The sequence below is a fragment of the Bos grunniens genome, chromosome 21 (genome assembly GCF_055505025.1).
Source record: "Bos grunniens cultivar Pamir isolate PY7600 chromosome 21, Bosgru_T2T1.0, whole genome shotgun sequence".
Lineage (NCBI taxonomy): Eukaryota > Metazoa > Chordata > Mammalia > Artiodactyla > Bovidae > Bos > Bos grunniens.
Genome location: NC_141185.1, coordinates 21,398,670 through 21,424,798, shown reverse-complemented (window position 1 = coordinate 21,424,798; position 26,129 = coordinate 21,398,670). Strand labels below are relative to the sequence as shown.

Genomic DNA, 26,129 nt, shown 5'->3' with positions numbered 1-26,129 from the left:
AAGCAAAAAAGCCTTAAATTAAAGACCTTAGAAAACAATTGTATTCACTCAGAGCTTGTTTAGAAAAGACTGAGACATAGTAATTTCACAGTTTCTTGCAATTTGTGACCTAGCATAAGTTCAGTTCAGTCGCTCAGTCGTGTCCGACTCTTTGTGACCCCATGAATCACAGCATGCCAGGCCTCCCTGTCCATCACCAACTCCCGGAGTCCACCCAGACTCACGTCCATCGAGTCAGTGACGCCATCCAGCCATCTCATCCTCTGTCGTCCCTTCTCCTCCTGCCCCCAATCCCTCCCAGCATCAGAGTCTTTTCCAGTGAGTCAACTCTTCGCATGAGGTGGCCAAAGTACTTGAGTTTCAGCTTTAGCATCATTCCTTCCAAAGAACACCCAGGACCGATCTCCTTTAGAATGGACTAGTTGGATCTCCTTGCAGTCCAAGGGACTCTCAAGAGTCTTCTCCAACACCACAATTCAAAAGCATCAATTCTTCGGCACTCAGTTTTCTTCACAGTCCAACTCTCACATCCATACATGACCACTGGAAAAACCATAGCCTTGACTAGACGGACCTTTGTTGGCAAAGTAATGTCTCTGCCTTTTAATATACTATCTAGGTTGGTCATAACTTTTCTTCCCAGGAGTAAGCGTCTTTTAATTTCATGGCTGCTGCCTTGTTTACTCACTTGTAAAGTGGAAATAATAGTACCCCCTCACAAGATTTCCCCTGAGAATAATGATAACTTCTGGGTGTTGGCATTAACTTTGTTCTTTGCACTATTTAAGAAATCTTTCTTAAAAACAAAAAGGAATGGCTACTGTAGTAATAATATCAATTTTGGATAAATATAAACTGATCTTTGGCACAGCCAAGTACAAGAAATTCCTCTGGGAAACTAATTTTACATTCATTTGGCATCAGATAAATCTGGGTTGGAATTGGCTCTTCTCTTTTGTTGTTCTTGTTCAGTGGTGTCTGACTCTGCAATCCCATAGACTGCAACACGCCAGGCTTCCCTATCCTTCACCATCTCCCAGAGTTTGCTCAAACTCATATCCCTGGAGTTGGTGATGCCATCCAACCATCTCATCATCTGTCACTCCCGTCTCCTCCTGCTATCAGTCTTTCCCAGCGTCAGGGTCTTTTCCAATGGTTCTTCTTTATAAGAAAATTACAATTGTCCTTAACCCCTCTTTCAGTCGATTTCCGCCCCCACAGACCTTGCATAATACCACTTACTTTAAAAGACAGTAAAAATTAAATGAGGAAATGCAGGTGATGTGAATTTAAAGCTCAATACATGATTGTTACAGTAGCTGCTCATTAACTTAAAAAGTACTTACAGTTCCCTCAATACTAACGATGCATAAAAGTTAATAACCCTCAGTCTTAGAAAGGTATAAGAATAAAACCCAGAAAAACTTCAGAACCACTTCTACAAGGAACTCAGTTCGCAGTCTTCACGACAGCACCGGACGTTTAACTCTGGGACAAACTTCAGGTTTGCTCATGCGCAGTTACGCCCCCTAAGGCCGGCCTCTTGCTCAACTCCGCGCCTAATCCGCCTCTACGTGCGCCTGCGCTGTGACCCCAGCTCTGGCGCATGCGCTGGGTGGGACGCTCTTCATTGAAAACTATGGCGTGGGTACCTGCGGAGTCTGCGGTGGAGGAGTTGATGCCACGGCTTTTGCCGGTGGAGCCCTGCGACTTGACGGAAAGTTTCGATCCCAGCGTACCTCCGAGGACTCCCCAGGAATACCTGAGGCGGGTCCAGTGAGTGTTGGACCCTGTGCGGGTGGGCCGGTTGTCCTTACGCCCTTGGGCACAGCGCCCGTACCCCGCTCGACCCCAAAGTGCGATAAAGCCCCAGTACTGTCCCGTCCCCATACTCTGTCAGAACAAAATCCCTTGATTACATCTTTGTGTGAGCGAGTTTCTGTGAACTTCGTTTTATTAAACCTGATTACTCGTGACAAGATACATGCTCTTAGATTGCTTTCAGTCCAGATAATTTTAGAAATTTATTGTTTAGAGCTTCCATTGCAATTCTGAAGTTTGTAATTTTATGTTGAACTGTAGAAGTTGGATCGCTTGTTAACACTACACGTGAACAATAGTAATCACGTTTTTTTGCATTTATTACTTGTTTGTAGGATCGAAGCAGCTCAATGTCCAGATGTTGTGGTAGCTCAAATTGACCCAAAGAAGTTGAAAAGGAAGCAAAGTGTGAATATTTCTGTGAGTGTTATTATACGTCAGGGGATTTTTTTTTTTTTTTCCTTCCCCGCAAATTAAAAGATGGAGGCTCACCCTAAGAAAGTATGAGACAAGTTAAGTTACAATGTAAGATTTGACTTATGTATGTTCAGTTAGACAATTGCTTGTACTTTTTCCCCCAAAAGGACAACTGGCGTTTACTACCTCCAGAGAGGCTTTCAGTAACCCTGACATTCCTGGAGATTTGCTCATAACATTTTAGGAGCATGATCCGGTCTTCTTGGAGTCTTTAAATAGGTTATTTATGCTAGCCTTTATTTTTAAGGTACCTTTTACCAGTTCATAATTATTATTGGGCTGGCGTTTAATCTTAGAGTAGTTCGTATGTTTTGAATTTGACTAGATTTTGTTTTTTAAAAATAAAAACCCAAGTATCACACTTTTCTACCTAGGTGCCCACTGTGAACCTTTTCATTCATTTATTTATCCAGCACATTTTTAAACCAAGCAACTGTATGTGCCAGGCACTGGGAATACAACAGAGGATGAGACAGAAAGTCCCTACCCTCGTAGAATTTGCTTCTCCTGAGGAAAACATTGAAAAAGCAAACAGTTATATATCATATCTATTGCTGTGAAGAGAGTTAACATATAATGACCAGTAAGTAACAGGGAGAACTAGTCTGGACGGAGTAGCCACAGAAGGTCCACTTGATGCTGTTTAACCTATGGTGGAAGGAGAGTAGCAGTTTTTAAATTACCACAGTTCCTTTTCCTTTTGTGTTCTAATTACTTGTTTATCTGATGTTTATTATCAGGAGATTTTAACTCAGACACTATAATGTTTCATATAATTCCTTTACAGAAATTTTTAGTTGATGACAGATGATATCTTGTATACCTGACTTTTGAAATGTGACCATACTCATTTTTATTTCAAGGCAATATGTGATCAGTTGTGACCTGTGTGCTGTTTTGAGAAACAAAAGTAGCCCTTGTAAAGTCAGATGTCTTGAATTATTTGCATTCTGCTCATACCAGAATGTTTTATTTGCATTATGTCTTTTTGTTTCAAATAGTTTTGCTATTATAGAAAGGTAGTACTGGGTTATATCTTTAGGTCTCATATTTGGATTTTATAGAAACTCCAACTATAAATTGTTCCATTGCTTTTACTAAAGCAACTATATAAGGATCTTTTCCTGATGTTTTAAACTCAGACATAAATGAATTGCCTCCTTTTTTACATCTGCAAAAAGTACTTCCTTTCTTGTATAGTCTTACTTGCTTTATTACTCATTTTTCCTCTTGATTCTGCTTTTACTTTGCAGAGGCTTGAGATTCTAGTGGTAACACTTAACATTGATTCTAAAATTTATGAACTGATCTTTAGCTTTCAGGATGCCAGCCTGCCCCGGAAGGATACTCCCCTACTCTTCAGTGGCAACAGCAACAAGTGGCACAATTTTCGACTGTTCGGCAGGTAGATGTGCTTTAATCATTTAATCAAATTAAAGCCTTCCTTCAGATTTTTTTCTGTTCTTAGACTGTAGTTGGAAAAATTGGGACTACTAAATATATAAAGATAAGAATATTCATGAATCAGTTACCAAATTATTATTATTATAATCACTCAACATAATACAATTTGAAATATTTTCCAGGCTTTAAGATTGTTAGACTGTTGTGCAGCAACTGATTTCTTTTGAGTTATCCATTCTATGAAGATCATATGTCTGATTTCTCTTCCTTTAGAGTGTGAACAGACATAGAAGTCACTGGAAATCACAACAGTTGGATAGTAATGTGACCATGGTATGTAAGTTTCTCTCTTTAGATTGTACAGTGTATAACTATTTGAAATAGTCCATATTTACTTCCAGTTCTTAAAGATTCTCTTGTTTAATCCATATTATTTTCATTCTCTCCATCTACTATTGATAGTAACAGTTCCATTATCTTTTTGCCTGAAAAGGATAGAATAAGTAATGCAAGTTATGTTTATGACACCCTTAATCCACATCTTGAGAGACTTTGGATCGGTCTCTACAAGTCTGCAAAGGTTCTTCTAGACATTTTTTCAAGAAAGTAAATACATTTTCAGTATTTACAAAAAGATTGAATAAAGGCTTCTTGGATTTTCCTGATGAGGTAATGGTACCAGTACCAGTGACTGACTTTTTAGTAAAGTTTGTCAGGCTTACTGGAAGGTACTATTTCATGTTTTATCAGCTTAGACTCAGAAGGCAATGGCAACCCACTCGAGTACTCTCGCCTGGAAAATCCCATGGACGGAGGAGCCTGATAGGCTGCAGTCCATGGGATCGCTAGGAGTCGGACAGGACTGAGCGACTTCACTTTCACTTTTCACTTTCATGCATTGGAGAAGGAAATGGCAACCAATTCCAGTGTTCTTGTCTGGAGAATCCCAGGGACGGGGGAGCCTGGTGGCTGCTGTCTCTGGGGTTGCACAGAGTCAGACATGACTGAAGCGACTTAGCAGCAGCAGCAGCAGCAGACTAATTTTTTAAAATTTGTAATTGGACGATAACTGTTTTACAATATTATATTGGTTTCTGCCCTACATCAACATGAATGGTATATATATATGTCCCCTCCCTCTTGAACCTCATTTGTACCTCCCACCCCATCCAACCCCTCTAGGTTGTCACAGAGCACCTGATTTGAGTTCCTTGTCTCATCCAGCAAATTTCTACTGGCTGTCTATTTTACATGGTAATTTGTATGTTCCACGCTGCTCTCCCAATTCTTCCCACTTTCTGCTTCCCACACTGTGTCCACAAGTCTGTACCCTATGTCTGTGTCTCCACTGAAAAAGTGAAAGTGTTTGTCACTCAGTCGTGTCTGACTCTTTGCAACCCTTTGGAGTGTAGCCCATCAGACTCCTCTGTCCATGGGATTTCCCAGGGAAGAATACTAGAGTGGGTTGCCATTTCCTTTGCCAGGGGATATTTCCAACCCAGGGATTGAAGCTGAGACTCCTGCATTGGCAGGCCGATTCTTTACCACTGAGCAAACAGGGAACCTCTTTAACCTCTTAGGGAGTCTCATATTCATCTGGAGAATCAAAAGAAAGCTTTTTATCTTCAGAGAGGGGAAAATGCACCTATTCATACAATTTTGCTCATTGTTTCAGATGGTTCATAGATTTCAGGGGGTTCTTTTGACCATGCTGTGCTCCCTGTGGGATCTTGGTTCCCTGACCAGTGATCAAACCCGTGCCTCCTGCAGTGTAAGCACTGAGTCCTAACCATCGGCCCACCAGGGAATTCCCCATAGATTTCAGATTTTAGAAGCTTCTTCTAGGCAGTGCTTCCTAACATCTTTTAAATGATGTCACTTTGGGATAAGTGGAGGAAGCTGTTCTCATGGCCTAAGACTACCAGCTGAAATCTGAGAGATTCAGTATAACCTCTCTATATGCTTCTGTATACTAGTTGGAAGCTCTGCTCTAGGAAAAGTGTGAATGACACTAAGATCACTTGCCCAAGATCATTTAACTCATAAAAAGTATAGCTGAGATACAGACCAAACTTTGTCTGATTCGAAAGCCTTTCACTGTACGGTGAGGCCTCCTGGTAAGAAGAGGGAGAGGGCAGTAGGTAGGTAGATACATTTTTTCCTTGCTCAAGGTAAGGACTTTTGAGTACCTATGTAATTCAAAAAGAAGCTGCATCAGTAACATGATAATGATATAATTTTGTCAAAAGAGAAATGACAACATAATTAATTGATTTAACAAATGAAGATCCTCCATCAAAACAGTGGAATATTACATAGCAGTAGATACCAGGGGAACATTTCATGCAAAGATGGGCTCGATAAAGGACAGAAATGGTATGGACCTAACAGAAGCAGAAGATATTAAGAAGAGGTGGCAAGAATACACAGAAGAACTGTACAAAAAAGATCTTCCCGACCCAGATAATCACGATGGTGTAATCACTCACCTAGAGCCAGACATCCTGGAATGTGAAGTCAAGTGGGCCTTAGAAAGCATCACTATGAACAAAGCTAGTGGAGGTGATGGAATTCCAGTTGAGCTATTCCAAATCCTGAAAGATGATGCTGTGAAAGTGCTGCACTCAATATGCCAGCAAATTTGGAAAACTCAGCAGTGGCCACAAGACTGGAAAAGGTCAGTTTTTATTCCAATCCCAAAGAAAGACAATGCCAAAGAATGCTCAAACTACCACACAATTGCACTCATCTCACACGCTAGTAAAGTAATGCTCAAAATTCTCCAAGCCAGGCTTCAACAGTCATGAACTGTGAACTTCCAGATGTTCAAGCTGGTTTTAGAAAAGGCAGAGGAACCAGAGATCAAATTGCCATCTGCTGGATCATGGAAAAAGCAAGAGAGTTCCAGAAAAACATCAATTTCTGCTTTGTTGACTATTCCAAAGCCTTTGACTGTGTGGATCACAATAAACTTGGCAAATTCTTCAAGAGATGGGAATACCAGACCACCTGACCTGTCTCTTGAGAAACCTATATGCAGGTCAGGAAGCAACAGTTAGAACTGGACGTGGAACAACAGACTGGTTCCAGATAGGAAAAGGAGTATGTCAAGGCTGTATATTGTCACTCTGTTTATTTAACTTATATGCACAGTACATCATGAGAAATGCTGGGCTGGAACAAGCACAAGCTGGAATCAAGATTTCCAGGGAGATGTCAATAACCTCAGATATGCAGATGACACCACCCTTATGGCAGAAAGTGAAGGGGAACTAAAAAGCCTCTTGATGAAAGTGAAAGAGGAGAGTGAAAAAGTTGGCTTAAAGCTCAACATTCAGAAAACGAAGATCATGGCATCTGGTCCCATCACTCCATGGCAAATAGATGGGGAAACAGTAGAAACAGTGGCAGACTTTATTTTGGGGGGCTCCAAAATCACTGCAGATGGTGATTGCAGCCATGAAACTAGAAGACACTGCTTGGAAGGAAAGTTATGACCAACCTAGATAGCGTATTCAAAAGCAGAGACATTACTTTGCCAACAAAGGTCCGGCTAGTCAAGGCTATGGTTTTTCCCGTGGTCATGTATGGATGTGAGAGTTGGACTGTGAAGAAAGCTGAGTGCCAAAGAATTGATGCTTTTGAACTATGGTGTTGGAGAAGACTCTTGAGAATCCCTTGGACTGCAAGGAGATCCAACCAGTCCATTCTGAAGGAGATCAGCCCTGGTTGTTCATTGGAAGGACTGATGCTAAAGCTGCAACTCCATTACTTTGGCCACCTCATGCAAAGAGTTGACTCATTGGAAAAGACTGATGCTGGGAGGGATTGGGGGCAGGAGGAGAAGGGGACGACAGAGGATGAGATGGCTGGATGGCATCACTGACTCGATGGACGTGAGTCTGGGTGAACTCCGGGAGTTGGTGATGGACAGGGCGGCCTGACATGCTGCAATTCATGGGGTCGCAAAGAATCGGACACAACTGAGCGACTGAACTGAACTGAACATATATATTCATCATGGCAGAAATATGTAAATTATAAGATGACGAATTTTTAAAGCAACCTTTGAAGGCAACTATGTAAATTTGAACATTGATTGATTGATCTAATCATTTGTTAAACACCAACCATATGTAATAATTAGGATTTTCAGTGCTACCTGAAGCAGAAACAGTCTCTGACTTAATGGAGTAATGGGAAAACGTTGTTCCAGGACAGTAGGCTTTTACGTTTTAGGGGTTTTGTTCTCCTGAGAATATAATGAAAGCTCTTTATCCTCATGGGGGGAAACTGCATGTGTATGTAAAATGATTTGTGAGGTGATGTGCCCAAATAAAAATTGTTCTATTAACTGAATCACTTTGCTATACGCCTGAAACTAACTCAGTATTATAAAGCAACTATAAATAAATAAATATATATTTTTAAAATTTTAGGTTCTGTTAAGGTTGTGCTGAAAGGTCATGCTTTTTTCATCTGACAATGTAGAATAAATCTATTCCTTCTTTGATTGGACAGCCTTTTATGTGAAGTACGTAATTATGTCTCCTTCCTTGGGATAAACAGGCTTCATTCTTGAAAGCATTCTTAGTGTGTTTTTTTTTACATCTTTATCACCCTCTTTTGAGCACGTACTTGCTTGTCAGTGTTCATTAAAGTATGATCCAGACTAAAAGTGTCCCACATATGGTGTGACCACTTGGGTCCTGTACTGGTTTGCTAGGACTGCTGTAACAAACCACCACAGATGGAGCGGCTTACCAAACAGTAAGGTGTGTTCTCACAGCTTTGTGGGTTAGAGGGCTGAGATCGAGGTGTCAGCAGGTTTCTCTAAGGGCCACTCTCTCTCTCTGGCTTGCACATGGCCATCTTCTAGCTGTGTCCGCACATGGCCTTCTGTGTGCATATGCATCCCTAATGTCTTTTTGTCCAAATTTCCTCTTTCTCACAAGGATGTCAGGCAGATTGGATTAGGACCCACTCTACCCACCTCATTTTAACTTAATCACTGATGTAAAGACTCAGTCTCCTAACCATCACATGCTGGAGGTGAGGGTTTCAACGTAGGAATTTTGAGGAGACACAGTTTACTCCATTACAAGCACTGTATGCTTGTGTGAGCTGGTGGGAATATGAAGGAATCCTCGCTTGTTTTTTCATTGTTCAGTATTAAAGAAAATACATAAGTAAATTCATTTTTTTTTTCTTTTAGCCAAGATCTGAAGATGAAGAAGGCTGGAAAAAATTTTGTCTAGGTGAAAGGTTATGTGCTGAAGGGGCTATTGGACCACCTGCAAGTGAAAGTCCTGGAATCGATTATGTACAAGTAAGTGATACTGTGACTAAACAAACAAAAAACAGGTCATAGTTTTGGTGCAAGATTCAGTATAGAGACTTAGCAGAATATAGCTTAGGCCAAATCCAGTCTCCTGACTATTTTTGTAAGCCCATTTGCTAAACGTAGAAGCATAATAGCTTTTTTGTTTTCCAAGGTTGTAAAAAAGTTTTAAAAAGCAAATAATATATGACTGGTTTATATCAGCGTATTTTCTAAAACAGTATGTGCTTTAGCTGTTTAATAATTTTTTGAGCTAGATAGGACTTTTTTTTTTAATGATTAGGCAAGGGTCAAACAATGAGTTCTGAGTAGTCAGGGAAACAAAGGAAAACTTGACTCAGGTGCTTAAAAATGCTTAATAAATTGCATATTCTGGCAGTGAAATGTTGAGGCTATATTTAATTTATATTTTATAAAGATTATTTATATTTCATATGACTTTAATAATAAAGTATGTGGCCAGCTGTTACTTGTCCTTCAGGATTCACCTGCCCCCAAGCTTGCAGATGTTCATACATCTGCATTACTGGTAACTCCCTATACCATGTTGTCTGTTCTGTTGAATAGGTATTTATTGTTTTCTCTTTGGTGTCACGTTTTGTTTTTCTCATTTAAAAGTAGTTTACCCCCTAAATGTAAAAGCTCTGAAAATCACTAAAAAGACCAAGACCCCAATTTAAAAAAAAAAAAAAAACAAGCAAAGGATGTAAAGAGACATTTCACAGGAAGGAAATACAAATTGTTCTTATATGAGAAGATGCGGAAACTCACTTAAAATAAAAACATTACTTACACCTCCACTGAGCTGGCATTTTTCAGTTAACATTGGTAAAGCAAGTTTGACATACTCTTAATAAGGGCTGGAAAAACAGGCACTCTTAATGCATGGTGGTGGGAGTGTAGACAGATTCAGTTCTCTGGGAGCTAATTTGATGCTGTTTCTCATACAACATTTCTTCTATTGGGTTATATCCCTAATGTATGTTACTTTTCAAAATTTTTTAATTTGGCAAAGAATGTATATTTTTTCAGTTTATTATTGCAAAATACACTTTAATGTGTGTCCACTTAAGTTTCTCTAAGTCGGTACTGTTTTCATAATCAAAGCTCCCAACATTAAAGTCCAAAATAATTGTATTTAAAGGAGATTGGGTTTGAAAGAACTCATTCAAGTACCCATACTTCCCCAAAATGTTTACTTTAGCTAAAGATTTTTGAAAGAGTGTGCACAACTCACTGATACCATACTGTGTTTCTATTACATGCTTTATTTTAATATCTTCATTACTCAAATCATTCTATATTTTTACATTTATATATTCATGTGTCAAGACATTGTTTTCTTGGGCATTATTAGCATAATAGTTCATGGAATGTTTTATTGTAATATATAAGGAATGAATTTTGTCTATTTTTTGTTTTTATAAAACAGCATTTTGAGAAATTCACCAATTAAAAAAAATGAAGCCACCCCCCCCTTTGTAATACCGCTTAGTAAACTTCAATCTCATTTTTCTTTCAGATTGGTTTTCCTCCCTTGCTTAGTATTGTTAGCAGAATGAATCAGGTAAAATATATCTAATAATAATAAGAATATATGCATTCTTCTGTTTGCAGTGTGTGTTAAGATATTTGAATACATTTATTTAATATTTACAGTATGTAAGACCCTGTCCTAAACTCTTTAAAATTCTTATTTAATCCTCACTACAACCTTATATGGGGAATTATTATTAATATACTTTTTTTTGAGTAAATGAGGAAACAGTTGGCGATTAAGTCATTGTGGTTTATTAGCAAATTTTAATGGCAGCACTGGAATTCAGTCCCAGGTTGATCTCACTTCAGAACTCATGCTCTTTATCATGGTGCTAAACTATTCATACGTTTATGTTTCAGTCATAAGTCTTAGATGATGGGGTTTGAAAAAAATACTAAGGTTAGATTGCTATTTCTAGTTCCAGATGTTGGGCACACTTCATTAAGAATGAAATTTGAATTTCTTGTGTCAAAAGGGAAGCAATATGAATTTTAGTTGTTTAGTCTCTCAGCACTAGGAACTCTTTTACCCACTTAAAGAGCAAATAAAACTTTGATTGTTTAGTATTCACATATATTGGATACCCTTGGAAAATAAATTTTTTTAACAAGTCATACTCTGTTGTAAATAATGTACTGGCCTACAGTTTTACTTACTTGATCATTTACATTAAGATACTCTAATGATTATACTAAATTCAATGAGAGTGACTTGTAAGTGTCCCATCTATATTACGGAGAAGGCAATGGCACCCCACTCCAGTACTCTTGCCTGGAAAATCGCATGGATGGAGGAGCCTGGTAGGCTGTAGTCCATGGGGTCGCTAAGAGTCGGACACGACTGAGCAACTTCATTTTCACTTTTCACTCTCCTGCATTGGAGAAGGAAATGGCACCCCACTCCAGTGTTCTTGCCTGGAGAATCCCAGGGACGGGGGAGCCTGGTGGGCTGCCGTCTATGGGGTCGCACAGAGTCGGACACGACTGAAGCGACTTAGCAGCAGCAGCAGCAGCAGCATCTATACTAGAATAAGCTAGAGAATTTGATAAAGTCTATCGATATATAGCTTTAAAATTAATCTTTCTCTAGCTAACTTTGTGTTTAGATTTGTACTTTGATTTAATGCAAATAAGCTGAATTTATGCAAAGACATTTTTTTAAGAGAGTGGGGAATTTTAAAAAAATAGTTCTGAACTACATTAGTAGTTACTAACTAAATCCTAGGATTTAAACCGTGTTGATAATAGAAAATATATAAAAATATTGCTCAAAACAGCCTCATCTCACTGAGTGTTCCATCTAATCAAATTATTAAATAGAGTTAAAGGTTTCTCTTTAAGTCTAAAGAAGTCCATTTTAAACAGAGTTGCTTTCTCACTGAACTTAATGTAACTCAGCTTGAACTTGTCAGTGTTTTATTACTAATGATGTTCTTCCATCTCTTACCCCTCCCCCCTTTTTTAGGCAACAGTAACCAGTGTCTTGGAATATCTGAATAATTGGTTTGGAGAAAGAGACTTTACTCCGGAATTGGTAGTACTGCATCTTTTTCTTTTCATAATGCAGACAAATTATATATACTTACCTTATATGTAAGCTATGGTTCTACATTATATATATATATGTGTTATTCATCTGTATGTATAATGCAGACAATTGCTTGTTTGCAGTAAAATAAGGAACTTACAATAGAATGTTAATCAACATAGTACTTCCTTCATTGAGAATCTTGCATTGGGGAGAAAAAAAAATCAACCGAATAGTTGGTTTATATCCTGGGAGAATCTGCTTATATTTTCACAGATCAGTAACAAACAGGATGGCTACCAGTCCGCAGACCCCATTTCAAATAGTCCTGGCTTAGAGAAGTTTGAAATGCGTTTTCTAAAATGGCTTTGAAATCCAGTCCACTAAAGAATATCAGAAATAGGAATAATAGCAAATATATGTGCCAGGCTTCGTTCTAAGGATTTTATGTATAATAACTCCTTGAATCCTTCAATAACCTGTGAGCTGTTATTTCCATTTTATAGATGAGGAGACTGGAGCACATAGGGATTCAGTAACTTCCCTGAGGGCACACAGATTATAACTGGCAGAACTGAGACTCATGCTGGGGCAGTTTGGCTGTACTCTGACCAACTCTACTGTACTGCCCTTCTGTTTTATTGCTTTACACTCACAGCTTAAAAATTTTTCACCTTCAAAACTGGGTAAATTTGATAGATGTTATGTAAATGAATTGCCCACTTAATCCCCTAATAAGAAATTTTATCATCCTTTGCAGTTAGATTTGATTTTAAAAACAAGTATTTTTCACTATTGTGGATATTTGCAAAAGAGAGTGTATCTGAAGCTTCAAGGCTCCCAGTCAAAACATAAGATATAATCTTTGCCGTCCAGAAGCTTCTGGTCAAGTTTAAATGTATACCTGCTCTTTTCACGTAGAAGAGAATCCCACTCACCCTTTATGAAAGAAACCTAGATGTGAATCTTTTTGTTTAAGAAAAAGTCATTGAAATAAAGCTTGAATAGAGCGAAACCATTTTTTTTTTTTAATGGAAAAAAAAGCCATTGACTTGGGGTTCCTTGAGGAGCTAACTTTGTGTGTTGCACAAATGGCTATTTAAACTTTGTTCTAACACTTTTGAGTAGTCCCTGGAGTGATGTGTTGCTCCAAATAAACTCAGTCATGTGTACTGCTGGTGGAATATAACTTGATAACGGCCTTTCTGAGGTACAATTAAGTGATTATAAATTAAACTTATGGTGTAGTTTGCCTACTTATTACTTTTTTAAATCCTGTATAGGGAAGATGGCTTTATGCTTTATTGGCTTGTCTTGAAAAACCTTTATTACCGGAGGCTCATTCACTGATTCGGCAGCTTGCAAGAAGGTGCTCTGAAGTGAGGCTTCTGGTGGTAAGTTCAGACTCACTGTTTCACGTCGGAAGCACTCAGCAGCTTCTGTGGTGGTAAAGAATGATTTCAGTGAAATAACAAAAGGTGGACTATGTTGTTAGTCAGGATTAGATTTAGCCGTGTAGTAGAAGAGTCCAAAATAGCATTATCTTAAGTAAAATGGAGGTGTTTTTCTCAGACAAAGGGAGTCTGAAGGCAGGCAGATTAGACCTAACGTGGCATAACCAGGCCTTCGGGTTCTGCCGCTTGGGGTTTCCCTCCCCAGGCTCACTTCACAATCCAGGCTCCGCCAGTATGTTTCACTAAAGGAAGCTGGGGAGAAGGGAAGGTCCTCCCCTCTGAAGAGCCTTCTCAGAGCCTCTTACAAGCACATCTGGCCAGAATTCAGTCACATGACCATAAGGAACTATAGGAAATGTTTATTTTAGTTGAGTGGCAGTGTACCCATCTAAAAATGAGCTTCATTTGCTACATAATAAGGGGAATCAAGAAGCCAGAGTGGTCAACCAACAGTCTCTGGCATAACAATGGTTTTGAATTTTTCAGGTTAGACCCTTTAACTCATGCCTGCAGCATTACAATGTAAATTAATTCGATGCCAGGCTAAGCTGATTTTTTTTTCATTCCTTCTTTCACCTGTACAAAATATATAACTGTTCTCCACTGACTACTCCAAAATATTTTCATTAAACTTCCAGGAGATGGCACAGACTAATTTAAATGCCCTGTACTCCGAGCAAAATGTAACTTACTACTCACTAGATATTTAAAGTGAATTTTAGGAAATGTATAGTTCAGGAACAACTTCCTTTGTCATTGAGAGCCCTGATCTGAAATATTTTCTTTAAAATATGTTTATATATGTTTTTTCCATTAGTGTTCAGTTAGGACACAGGCTTTTTTCAGTCTTGGCAATCAGAAAAAGTGTCTCTCCCAAGTTAACCTCCTTAGAGCCCTAAACTCTTATTCCTTTCTAGGACCTATTCAGGAGCTTTCTTTAAAAGAACATCTTAGATGTTTCTCAAGGAATCATTAACTCTACAGTTTCTCTGTTTTCTTTGATGTTTTCTATATCCATGTGATTATTATTGTTATCTAATAAAATGTTCATGGTTTGCACCTTGAAAGGAAACTTCCTTCAAGAATATTAGGTGGTTGGGGCTTTGCTGGCAATCCAGTGGTTAAAACTCTGCTTCCACCACAGGGAGCATGGGTTTGACCTCTGGTCAGGGAACTAAGATCCCAAATGCTGCGAGGCCACAATAAAAGAAGAAGAAAAAATTAGGGGATAACAGATGACATTTCAAGCTTTCTTTTTTTCTTTTTACTTTTTAGGACAGCAAAGATGATGAAAGAGTTCCTGCTTTGAATTTATTAATCTGCTTGGTTAGCAGGTAAGTAATCCTTGACTTCTTGCTTTATAATAGCATTATTAATGGTGGTAGAAAGTATTGTTTCCATTTTACAGTGAGGAAGTTGAGGCATAAGGAAACAGCATTATATGTATCACAATTCCCTTTATTTCTAGTTTTTCTCTATAAATAATGCTGCATTGAAGATTCTTATACATACAGCTCTATTTATTGCCTAAGGGCAAATTCCTGGAAATAAATTAAAGGGCTTGCATGTACTTGTAAAACTGAGATATTTATTGCATTTGCCTTCTAGAAAGATCATACCACTCTGGGTTCCCACTAAAATGTTGGTGAGAGTGCCCATCTTCTACTGTTCAACACTGAGCGTTTTCAGTTGATGTAAATATTTCCATTCTAGTAATAAAAAGATGCAGATTATTTTTATTTTCTTTGTATGGTTATCCATAAGGATAGAATATGTTCCATTTTATTGCAGTTTTTTTAAATTGCTGTGTCCTTTATTCATTTTCAGTTGGGACATATTTTTATTTAGTATATTTTTTATTTCATTTCTTACATTAAAATTCCACCTGGAATTTACATGAAACTGTCTTCATATTCTAAATTCTTGTATGTGAATATGTGTATACATAAACACGTATTTATTTTAGGTCTCTTTCTGACTTGCTATTTTTGTTCATTGGTCTGTTTTTATTCCAACACTAATAACTTATAAATGTTTTATAATATATTTAAATATTGGGATGTTAAGTAATACTATGTTCATTTTTCCCATTACCAAATGAGATACTTTTTCAAAATATAAACATGTTCAGCATGTAGTTTCTTGATCTATAATAATTATGCTGCTGCTGCTGCTAAGTCACTTCAGTCGTGTCCCACTCTGTGCGACCCCATAGACGGCAGCCCACCAGGCTCCCCTGTCCCTGGGATTCTCCAGGCAAGAACACTGGAGTAGGTTGCCATTTCCTTCTCCACTGCATGAAAGTGAAAAGTGAAAATGAAGTCGCTCAGTCGTGTCCCACTCTTAGCAACCCCATGGACTGCAGCCCACCAGGCTCCTCCATCCATGGGATTTTCCAGGCAAGAGTACTGGAGTGGGCTGCCATTGCCTTCTCCAATAATTATGCTAATGATGGTAATTAATACTTACTGGTCAGTTTGTGCCAGGCATTTTTCTTAGTGCTTCAAAATAGGAACTCATTTAATCCTTAGAAGGTAGGGCAGACGTTTCTGAGGCTATAGACTTCACTTAGGAAAACCTATAGGTTATAGCAGGTTTGATAACCAGATAACATAGGCCTTGACTCTGTTGTAACAGCTTCAGTGTAAGTAACTTAAATGGTTATAAGTCTTTTGTGTTTTTTGTTGTTGGTTTTCTTTTGATAGCTTTAAGGCAATGGCTGCTAATTCATAGAAATACCTTATCAGATGAGTAGGATGCCATTCAAACAGGATCCAATAACTGTTGTGCATGCATAGTTGCTTCAGTGTAATGTCTGACTCTTTGTGACCCTCTAGACTGTAGCCCACCAGGCTCCTCTGTCCGTGCGATTCTCTAGGCAACAGTAGTGGAGTGGGTTGCCATGCTCTCCTCCAGGGGATCTTCCCAAACCAGGGATCTAACCCGGGTCTCCTGCATTGCAGGCAGATTCTTTACTACTGAGCCACTGGGGAAGCCCCTCAATAACTGTTAGCCACCTTAATTATTTTACCAATCATAATTAATTTTTATGCTTCTTATTTTAGAGATTTTTAAATACATAAAAATATAGTAAAATAAACCTCCCAGACCAATCCACCACCCAGGTTCCACAGTTACTAACTCTACACCAGCATGTTTCATTTATCTGTTTTGTTAATATATTTTAAACAAATATTGGACATATTATTTCTCCTGTTTTGGTGTATCTGACTGATAAAGGGCTTTTAAAAAAACATGACTGTAATATTGGGCTCATACCCAGTAAATTTAGTGATAACTCAGTATCTGATGCCCAGTCGTTTCATATTCCCTAATTGTCCCAAGAATGTCTTTTTATGTTTGTTCAAACCAGGATCCAAGTAGGATTCACTCGTTGCATTTGTCTGGTATGTCTCTTAAGTACCCCCATCAGGCCTTCTGGTTTTTTTCTTTGCTATTTATTTGTTGAAAAAACGGGATCCTTTGACTTGTAAAATTTCCCATATTTTGGTTTTGACAGCTAACTGCATGGTGGTGTTTAATGGTTCATTTATCTTGCATGTTTTCTGTAAACTGATAGGTAGGTCTAGAGGTTTGATTATATATAACGGGTTTTGTTTGTGTGTGTGTTTACACAACTGTGTGCTCTTGTGTCACATCAGGAAGCATACAGTGTCTAGTTGTCTCTGGTAGAGCGGTGTGAGGTTGATCTTCGCATTCAGGTAAAGGGATATAGCAGTCATTCTTTTTGATGCTCAAATTGTTCTATTTTCGATAGTGGGAACCCTTCAGATCAGTTCCTGTGCTTTTTGGTCTGTAACCTCAGTGGTCTTTTGATAGCTTTCTTACTTTCTGCTCTGCCAAAATGACTCAGTTATATCTTGCGCACTTCTGGATCCAGATCTGGAATTAATCTCTTCTCCTGGGAGTGTTGGTTCCTCTTTCAAAGTAGAAAATGGTATCTAGAGTCCACAATTTGAACATTAGGGAAGCTAGGTGTTTTTGGGTTGGTCATTGCATTTAGGCCTTTTCATCGAACACAGCTATGAAGTATGTATTTTTTAGAAAGAAAAATAAAATCATAGGTCTAAGTTGATATTTCAGTTCTAATTTAAGATTACTTGATTTTTTCTTAATAACGTAATTATTGACTTTATCCTACAATATGCACATGGTAGTTTCAGAATAACAATACTAACAATATGGCCAGTTGTAAAACTGTTGAAGTCCCTTTAAGAATTCTTTGCAGTTCTTTTTGTCCATGGTATATCTTACTAGTTACATATATCAGAACATCATGTTTAAGATTACTTGGAATTATTCTCCTGTTTGGTTTATGCCACCAACCCAGTATAGGAGAAGATTCATTTAGTGGAGTCTGGTTACTGATTTTATTTTCAGTTAAACTTGTTTTATAATTTCATAAAATATTCACATTGTTCCAAAGTTAAAATTGTAATTTGTATTGGAGCATTTTAGAATCCACCTTTATCCTCTAGTCTCTTTTCTCCCTTTTGTAGTTATCTGTTTTATCGTTAATTTTTTATTTATCCTCCCATTCACTGTTTCTTTTCTAAAAATATAAGCAAATGTATATATACCCTGCACATGCTTACAAAACATAACGTACTTAGCTTTCCATTCTGTGCTTTATTTTTTCACTTAATGAATCCTGGGAATCACATGGTAGCAGTGTAGATATTTTCCTCATTCCTTTTTTTATAAAAGCTTTGTAATGTTTCACTGTGTAGATGTACTGTAGTTTATTGAGCCAGTCGCTTTATTGATGGATATTTGGGTTGTTTGTGGTCTTTTGCTATTACAAAAACATTATTTTTTATAGCTGAGTAATATTCCTTATGTATGTATATAGATATATCTTTTCAAATGTGCTGCAATTAATATTTTTAAGTATAATTTTTTTAAATTGAATATAATTGATTTACAATGTTGTATTAGTTTCTGGTGTTTGGCAAAGTGATTCAGTTATGCATGTGTATATATATATATTCTATTCTTTTTCAGATTTTTTCCCATTATAGTTTATTACAAGGTATTGAATATAGTTCACTGTGCTGTACAGTAGGACCTTGTTTATTTTGTATGTAGTACTTTATATCTGCTTATTGAAGTGAAGTGAAGTGAAGTGAAGTCGCTTAGTCGTGTCTGACTTTTTGCAACCCCATGGACCATATCCTACAAGGCTTCTGCATCCATGGGATTTTCCAAGCAAGAGTAGTGGAGTGGGTTGCCATTTCCTTCTCCAGAGGATCTTCCCAACCCAGGGATCAAACCCAGATCTCCTGCGTTGTAGGCAGACACTTTACCATCTGAGCCACTAGGGAAGTCCTTCAGATCAGATCAGATCAGTCGCTGAGTCGTGTCCGACTCTTTGTGATCCCAGGAATTGCAGCACGCCAAGCCTCCTTATCCATCACCAACTCCTGGAGTTCACTCAGACTCACGTCCATCAAGTCAGTGATGCCATCCAGCCATCTCATCCTCTGGCGTCCCCTTCTCCTCCTGCCCCCAATCCCTCCCAGCATCAGACACTTTTCCAGTGAGTCAACTCTTCGCATGAGGTGGTCAAAGTACTGGAGTTTCAGCTTTAGCATCATTCCTTCCAAAGAAATCCCAGGGCTGATCTCCTTCAGAATGGACTGGTTGGATCTCCTTGCAGTCCAAGGGACTCTCAAGAGTCTTTTCCAACACCACAGTTCAAAAGCATCAATTCTTCAGTGCTCAGCCTTCTTCACAGTCCAACTCTCACATCCATACATGACCACGGGAAAAACCATAGCCTTGACTAGCCGGACCTTTGTTGACAAAATATTGTCTCTGCTTTTCAATATGCTATCTAGGTAGGTCATAACTTTCCTTCCAAGGAGTGAGTGTCTTTTAATTTCATGGCTGCAGTCACCATCTGTAGTGATTTTGGAGCCCAGAAAAATAAAGTCTGACACTGTTTCCACTGTTTCCCCATCTATTTCCCATGAAGTGATGGGCCCAGATGCCATGATCTTCGTTTTCTGAATGTTGAGCTTTAAGCCAACTTTTTCACTCTCCACTTTCACTTTCATCAAGAGGCTTTTTAGTTCCTCTTCACTTTCTGCCATAAGGGTGGTATCATCTGCATATCTGAGGTTATTGATATTTCTCCCGGCAATCTTGATTTCAGCTTGTGTTTCTTCCAGCCCAGCATTTCTCATGATGTACTCTGCATATAAGTTAAATAAACAGGGTGACAATATACAGCCTTGACGAACTCCTTTTCCTATTTGGAACCAGTCTGTTGTTCCATGTCCAGTTCTAACTGTTGCTTCCTGACCTGCGTACAAATTTCTCAAGAGGCAAATCAGGTGGTCTGGTGTTCCCATCTCTTGAAGAATTTTCCACAGTTTATTGTGATCCACACAGTCAAAGGCTTTGGCATAGTCAATAAAGCAGAAATAGATGTTTTTCTGGAACTCTTGCTTTTTCCATGATCCAGTGGATGTTGGCAATTTGGTCTCTGGTTCCTCTGCCTTTTCTAAAACCAGCTTGAACATCAGGAAGTTCACGGTTCACATATTGCTGAAGCCTGGCTTGGAGAATTTTGAGCATTACTTTACTAGCGTGTGAGATGAGTGCAATTGTGTTTGAGCATTCTTTGGCATTGCCTTTCTTTGGGATTGGAATGAAAACTGACCTTTTCCAGTCCTGTGGCCACTGCTGAGTTTTCCAAATTTGCTGGCATATTGAGTGCAGCACTTTCACAGCATCATCTTTCAGGATTTGGAATAGCTCAACTGGAATTCCATCACCTCCACTAGCTTTGTTCGTAGTGATGCTTTCTAAGGCCCACTTGACTTCACATTCCAGGATGTCTGGCTCTAGGTGAGTGATCACACCATCGTGATTATCTGGGTCGTGAAGATCTTTTTTGTACAGTTCTTCTGTGTATTCTTGCCATCTCTTCTTAATATCTTCTGCTTCTCTTAGGTCCATACCATTTCTGTCCTTTATCGAGCTCATCTTTGCATGAAATGTTCCTTTGGTATCTCTGATTTTCTTGAAGAGATCCCTTGTCTTTCCCATTCTGTTGTTTTCCTGTATTTCTTTGCATTGATCGCTGAAGAAGGCTTTCTTATCTCTTCTTGCTATTCTTTGGAACTCTGCATTCAGATGTTTATATCTTTCCTTTTCTCCTTTGCTTTTTGCTTCTCCTCTTTTTGCAGCTATTTGTAAGGCCTCCCCAGACAGCCATTTTGCTTTTTTGCATTTCTTTTCCATGGGGATGGTCTTGATCCCTGTCTCCTGTACAGTGTCACGAACCTCATTCCATAGTTCATCAGGCACTCTATCTATCAGATCTAGGCCCTTAAATCTATTTCTCACTTCCACTGTATAATCATAAGGGATTTGATTTAGGTCATACCTGAATGGTCTAGTGGTTTTCCCTACTTTCTTCAATTTAAGTCTGAATTTGGCAATAAGGAGTTCATGATCTGAGCCACAGTCAGCTCCTGGTCTTGTTTTTGCTGACTGTATACAGCTTCTCCATCTTTGGCTGCAAAGAATATAATCAATCTGATTTCGGTGTTGACCATCTGGTGATGTCCATGTGTAGAGTCTTCTCTTGTGTTGTTGGAAGAGGGTGTTTGTTATGACCAGTGCATTTTCTTGGCAAAAGTCTATTAGTCTTTGCCCTGCTTCATTCCGTATTCCAAGGCCAAATTTGCCTTTTACTCCAGGTATTTCTTGACTTCCTACTTTTGCATTCCAGTCCCCTATAATGAAAAGGACGTCTTTTTTGGGTGTTAGTTCTAAAAGGTCTTGTAGGTCTTCATAGAACCGTTCAACTTGAGCTTCTTCAGCATTACTGGTTGGGGCATAGACTTGGATTGCTGTGATATTGAATGGTTTGCCTTGGAAACGAACAGAGATCATTCTGTCGTTTTTGAGATTGTATCCAAGTACTGCATTTCGGACTCTTTTGTTGACCATGATGGCCACTCCATTTCTTCTGAGGGATTCCTGCCCGCAGTAGTAGATATAATGGTCATCTGAGTTAAACTCACCCATTCCAGTCCATTTCAGTTCGCTGATTTCCTAGAATGTCGACATTCACTCTTGCCATCTCTTGTTTGACCACTTCCAGTTTGCCTTGCCAGTGTCATGGACCTGACATTCCAGGTTCCTATGCAATATTGCTCTTTACAGCATCGGACCTTGCTTCTATCACCAGTCACATCCACAGCTGGGTATTGTTTTTGCTTTGGCTGCATCCCTTCATTCTTTCTGAAGTTATTTCTCCACTGATCTCCAGTAGCATATTGGGCACCTACTGACCTGGGGAGTTTCTGTTTCAGTATCCTATCATTTTGCCCTTTCATACTGTTCATGGGATTCTCAAGGCAAGAATACTGAAGTGGTTTGCCATTCCCTTCTCCAGTGGACCACATTCTGTCAAATCTCTCCACCATGACCCGCCCATCTTGGGTTGCCCCATGGGCATGGCTTAGTTTCATTGAGTTAGACAAGGCTGTGGTCCTAGTGTGATTAGATTGACTAGTTTTCTGTGAGTATGGTTTCAGTGTGTTTGCCCTCTGATGCCCTCTTGCAACACCTACCGTGTTACTTGGGTTTCTCTTATCTTGGGCGTGGGGTATCTCTTCACGGCTGTTCCAGCAAAGCGCAGCCATTGCTCCTTACCTTGGACGAGGGGGTGTCTCCTTAGAGGGAAGTCCTTAGTGGACTGCTAAGGACTTATCTGCTCATTGGGAACTCCTAATTCATTCTCCCCTGCCCTGCCCCTCACCTTTCTCCTTCAGTTACCATAAACTTGTTTTCTATGCCTGTGGGTCTGTGTCTGTTTTGTATCATTTTGTTCATTTGTATCGTTTTTTTAGATTCCACATAAAAGTGATATCATATGGTGTTTATCTTTGTCTGACTTACTTCACCTTGTATGATAGTCTTTAGGTCCATCCAAGTTGCTGCAAATAGCATTATTTCATTGTTTTTTATAGCTTAGTAATATTCCTTATATATGTATATACATGTACCTTTTTAGAGTTTTCTCCAGATATATGCCCAGGAGTGGGATTGCTAGATCATATGGTAACTCTATTTTTAATTCTTTTTAGGAACCTCCATACTGTTTTTCCATAGTGGCTGCACCAATTTCCATTCCTACCAACAGTGTAGGAGAGTTCCCTTTTCTCCATACCCTTTCCATCATTTGATGATGGCCATTCTGACTGGCGTGAGGTGATTTGCATTTCTCAAAAAATTAGTGATGTTGAGCATCTTTTCATGTGCCTCTTGGCCAGCTGTGTATCTTCTGTGAAGAAATGTCTTTATAGGTTTTCTGCTCATTTTTTTTATTGGGTTTTTTGCTTTTTGAGTTGCATGAGCTGCTTTTTTTATTTTGGAAATTATACCCTCATGGATCACATTGTTTGCAAATATTTTCTCCCAGTTCATAAGTTCCCTTTTCATTTTATGCTTTCCTTCACTGTGCAGATTCTTTTTTCACCAGGTATTTTGACCAGCGTGACTTGGCCGATGAGCCATCTTGATGTAGCTGATCTCTGAGGGATAGAAGATACTTGTGATGAAGACAGCCTGAGTGTGAGGAAGTGCAGTGCCAGTTCAAGTGCAGATTGCCTCACATTTTCAGCACTGTGTGAAGAGTCTTCAACTTAACCTGTGCAACTCACGTTGATCTTCAGAAGATAGCTTGTATCATTTTGAACATCTGAGGTATCTTTGAAAGATCTTACCCAGTTTTTAATGAATAAGCAGTTTTCTGTAATCACGTGCTTTTAAAGCAAGAGTGAAAGATTGATTGATGAAGCATCCTACACGGAAACTGTATGGTGAAATCGTAGAGGTCTTTGGTGCTGTTTTGTTGTTTATTTACATATACACATATAAAATTTTATTGAAAATATGTTTTGGTTACTCAATTTTGTTTGACTCTTTAACAAAACAAGACAGCAGACTAATGTCCTTGGTATTAGAATTAAGATGACCTAGTTTATATGGCATGTGTGGTCATGGTTAGCAACAAAGTTAGTCTCATGTTTTCTCTTTAAGCTCAGTATTTTTATTTTTAAAAGCTTTCTTGCATAAACGCAATTTTTTCTTTATAAATCATTTTGTGTAATACTATAGAAGGTCAACTCTTTTAATTTTTCTGTCACATCTTTTATCATATCACTTATAATTTTTCTACTTCTATATCAGGTGGGAGTGTTTCATACTTTAAGTGATGGAAGATCCAAGTAGCAATGGTTTTTCAAATAGGGATTTATTTTTCTCATATAACAAGAATCCTAGAGGAGCCGGCATTGGTTCAGTGACTCCACTCTACCAAGGTGTCCGAAAGTCTGTTAGTGTTTCCTTCATGGTTAGATGGCCACTGCAGCGCAGAGCAGTGTGTCTGTGTTCAAGACAGAAAAGTGGGGGAAGGAGGCAGAGCCTCCCACATCTGAGTCTTTTCTCATAAAAGCAAAACCTTCTCCAGAAATCCACAGCAGACTTGTGTTCATCTGTTGGTCTTGAATGTATAAATTGCCTCTAGCTTCAAGAAGAATGGGGAAACGAAATTGTAAGCTTTTCCAATCTTTCTAATGGGAAATGGAAAAGGAGAAGAGGATTGGGAATAAACGTGGATCGGGCCACCAATAGTTTTGCCACTAGTTATAAATGGAGCAGATATAATTTTATATTTTAATCTTTTCTACCACGTTGTCTTCCAAAGGTTGGTTTTGGCAGTGGGGGAGGGGGGTGGCACACAATGGCTTGTGGGATCTTAGTTCCCTAACCAGGGATTGAACCCTGGGCCCTCAGCCATCAAAGCAAGGAGTCCAAACCACTGGACTGCCAGGAAATTCCCTCAAAAAACTGAGTTTTAAATGGTAGCCTAGTAGTCTTAAGTTGTGTTTTACCAGAATTTAAACATTCTCTCATTGTTGGGTATTTAATGTTTTCAGTGTTAATCCAATATAGAAAATATCTTTATGTACAATTTTTCCTTTCTTTGACCAGAAGTTCCCAAGAGTAGGATTGAAAGTCATAAGATTCCAACAGTTAAGTATTGCTTTTGAAACTTAACTGAGGTTTTAAAAATTAAGAATTTATTTTTTTTCTCATTAATTCTGGCTTGAGAAGTTCAGAGCTGGTGTAGCAGCTGGCTGTAACAATATCTTAAATATCCTAGGCTATATCCAGATTTCTCTTTCATCAATCTAAGAGGATAGTTTTCATCTTTTTAGTTATGATATGGTTATCTCTTTGAATCTACATTCCAGGGAGGATAAAAAGGTACCACACTTCCTGATGTCTTATCAGGGGAGAAAAGTATTATAAGAAATCCTCAACTTACACATTATTTGCCAGAATTACGATATTTTCTACTTAGAATGAATGCTGGAAAATGTAATTATTGGTGAGTACATTGTCACTCCTACCAAAAATGGTTCTGTTAGACCAGAGGGGAGAAGGGCTGTTGAGTAGGCAGCCAGCAGTGTCTACCATGAAGAGTTTAGATTTCCAACCAATAACCACAAGTAGCCTTGTAATAGACTCATGTTCTTTGCTATTTGATCTTTACTGGGTAAGGCTAGGGACTGATTTATTAATAGTAAAGGTATAAAGTGGCAGTTATTGTTGTAACTAATGTATAACTTTTCCATGGCTAGTGGCTAAGCATGTAATTATGGTCACTACTCACACAGAAGAATTAACATTCCTGAGGACTAGAAACAAAAAACGCAATTTTGCACGTACAGAAGACGTGGTATAACACTTTATATATAACAGTATATATACTGTTATATATAACAGTATATATACTGTTTATGTATAACAGTATAACAATTTATACTGTTTTAATGCTGTTATACCTCTGTTTTCCAGCAAGCTGTAGGTCTCTAATATTTAACTGAAAACTTATTTTTGTAATAACTTAACTTGGCATAAGGATATTTTTCAGGAATGTAGAAACAAGGTATTTTAAGTCACAAATATAATTAGGCAGACTACCAATATAGCTGAAGGGTTTATCAAGTCTTTAACAAATAAAAGTGTCTTCTGATGTTAATGAGAAATTGAAGAGGAAAATTTTTCCAATTCTTTGACACAGAAATGCTTTAAGTTCATTGAGAAATTACACATTTTAAATACAGAATTTAGAGGTAATTATTTTGAAAATAATAGCTACCATACAGTAGTTTAATCAGGTCTGTGGGGGTATGGACCAGATAAATTGGATTGCACCTATTTTTTTTCACATAAAGATTCATTACTTCTTTTGGTCAGGAGGACATTATGCATTCATTAAATTGTTTGTACTTTTATTGTACACTTTTTTTTTTTTTAGATAAGATTATTTCATCTGTGTCTCTTAGCAGAATAAGTCAGTTAGAGACTAAACTAGATGAAAAGTGGTTCAAGTTACCAGTTTTACCATGTGGGGACAAAAAGAATACAAATGCATTAGAAACTGAGAAAGATGAGTATAGCAGTATATAGTAGAAAAGCAGCCCAAATGGACCAAGACAGGTTCTGCTGACAT

The 26,129-nt window shown here is 38.3% G+C and overlaps 2 protein-coding genes across 5 annotated transcripts in view; one reads left to right on the top strand and one right to left on the bottom strand.

Annotated features, from left to right (window-relative positions):
- SEC23A (SEC23 homolog A, COPII component) overlaps positions 1-1,518 on the bottom strand; it is an 82,427-nt gene extending 80,909 nt beyond the window's left edge. Inside the window, exon 1 of one of the 2 annotated variants that reach the window (XM_086363439.1) lies at positions 1,347-1,518. The gene's annotated coding sequence lies outside the window, so the exon portion shown is untranslated. The remainder of the gene's footprint in view (positions 1-1,346) is intronic. The other variant, XM_086363440.1, reaches the window with a different exon arrangement.
- Positions 1,514-26,129, top strand: part of GEMIN2 (gem nuclear organelle associated protein 2) — a 26,898-nt gene continuing 2,282 nt past the window's right edge. The window contains exons 1-10 of one of the 3 annotated variants that reach the window (XM_086363445.1): positions 1,514-1,776; positions 2,157-2,241; positions 3,614-3,703; positions 3,976-4,035; positions 8,918-9,031; positions 10,566-10,610; positions 12,048-12,116; positions 13,394-13,504; positions 14,840-14,898; positions 23,088-23,501. In XM_086363445.1, the coding sequence (XP_086219571.1) occupies positions 1,607-1,776; positions 2,157-2,241; positions 3,614-3,703; positions 3,976-4,035; positions 8,918-9,031; positions 10,566-10,610; positions 12,048-12,116; positions 13,394-13,504; positions 14,840-14,898; positions 23,088-23,127 (843 nt within the window). In that variant the 5' untranslated portion in view covers positions 1,514-1,606 and the 3' untranslated portion in view covers positions 23,128-23,501. Of the gene's footprint in view, positions 1,777-2,156; positions 2,242-3,613; positions 3,704-3,975; positions 4,036-8,917; positions 9,032-10,565; positions 10,611-12,047; positions 12,117-13,393; positions 13,505-14,839; positions 14,899-23,071; positions 23,502-26,129 lie in introns of those variants that run through there. The other 2 variants (XM_086363447.1, XM_086363448.1) reach the window with 2 other exon arrangements.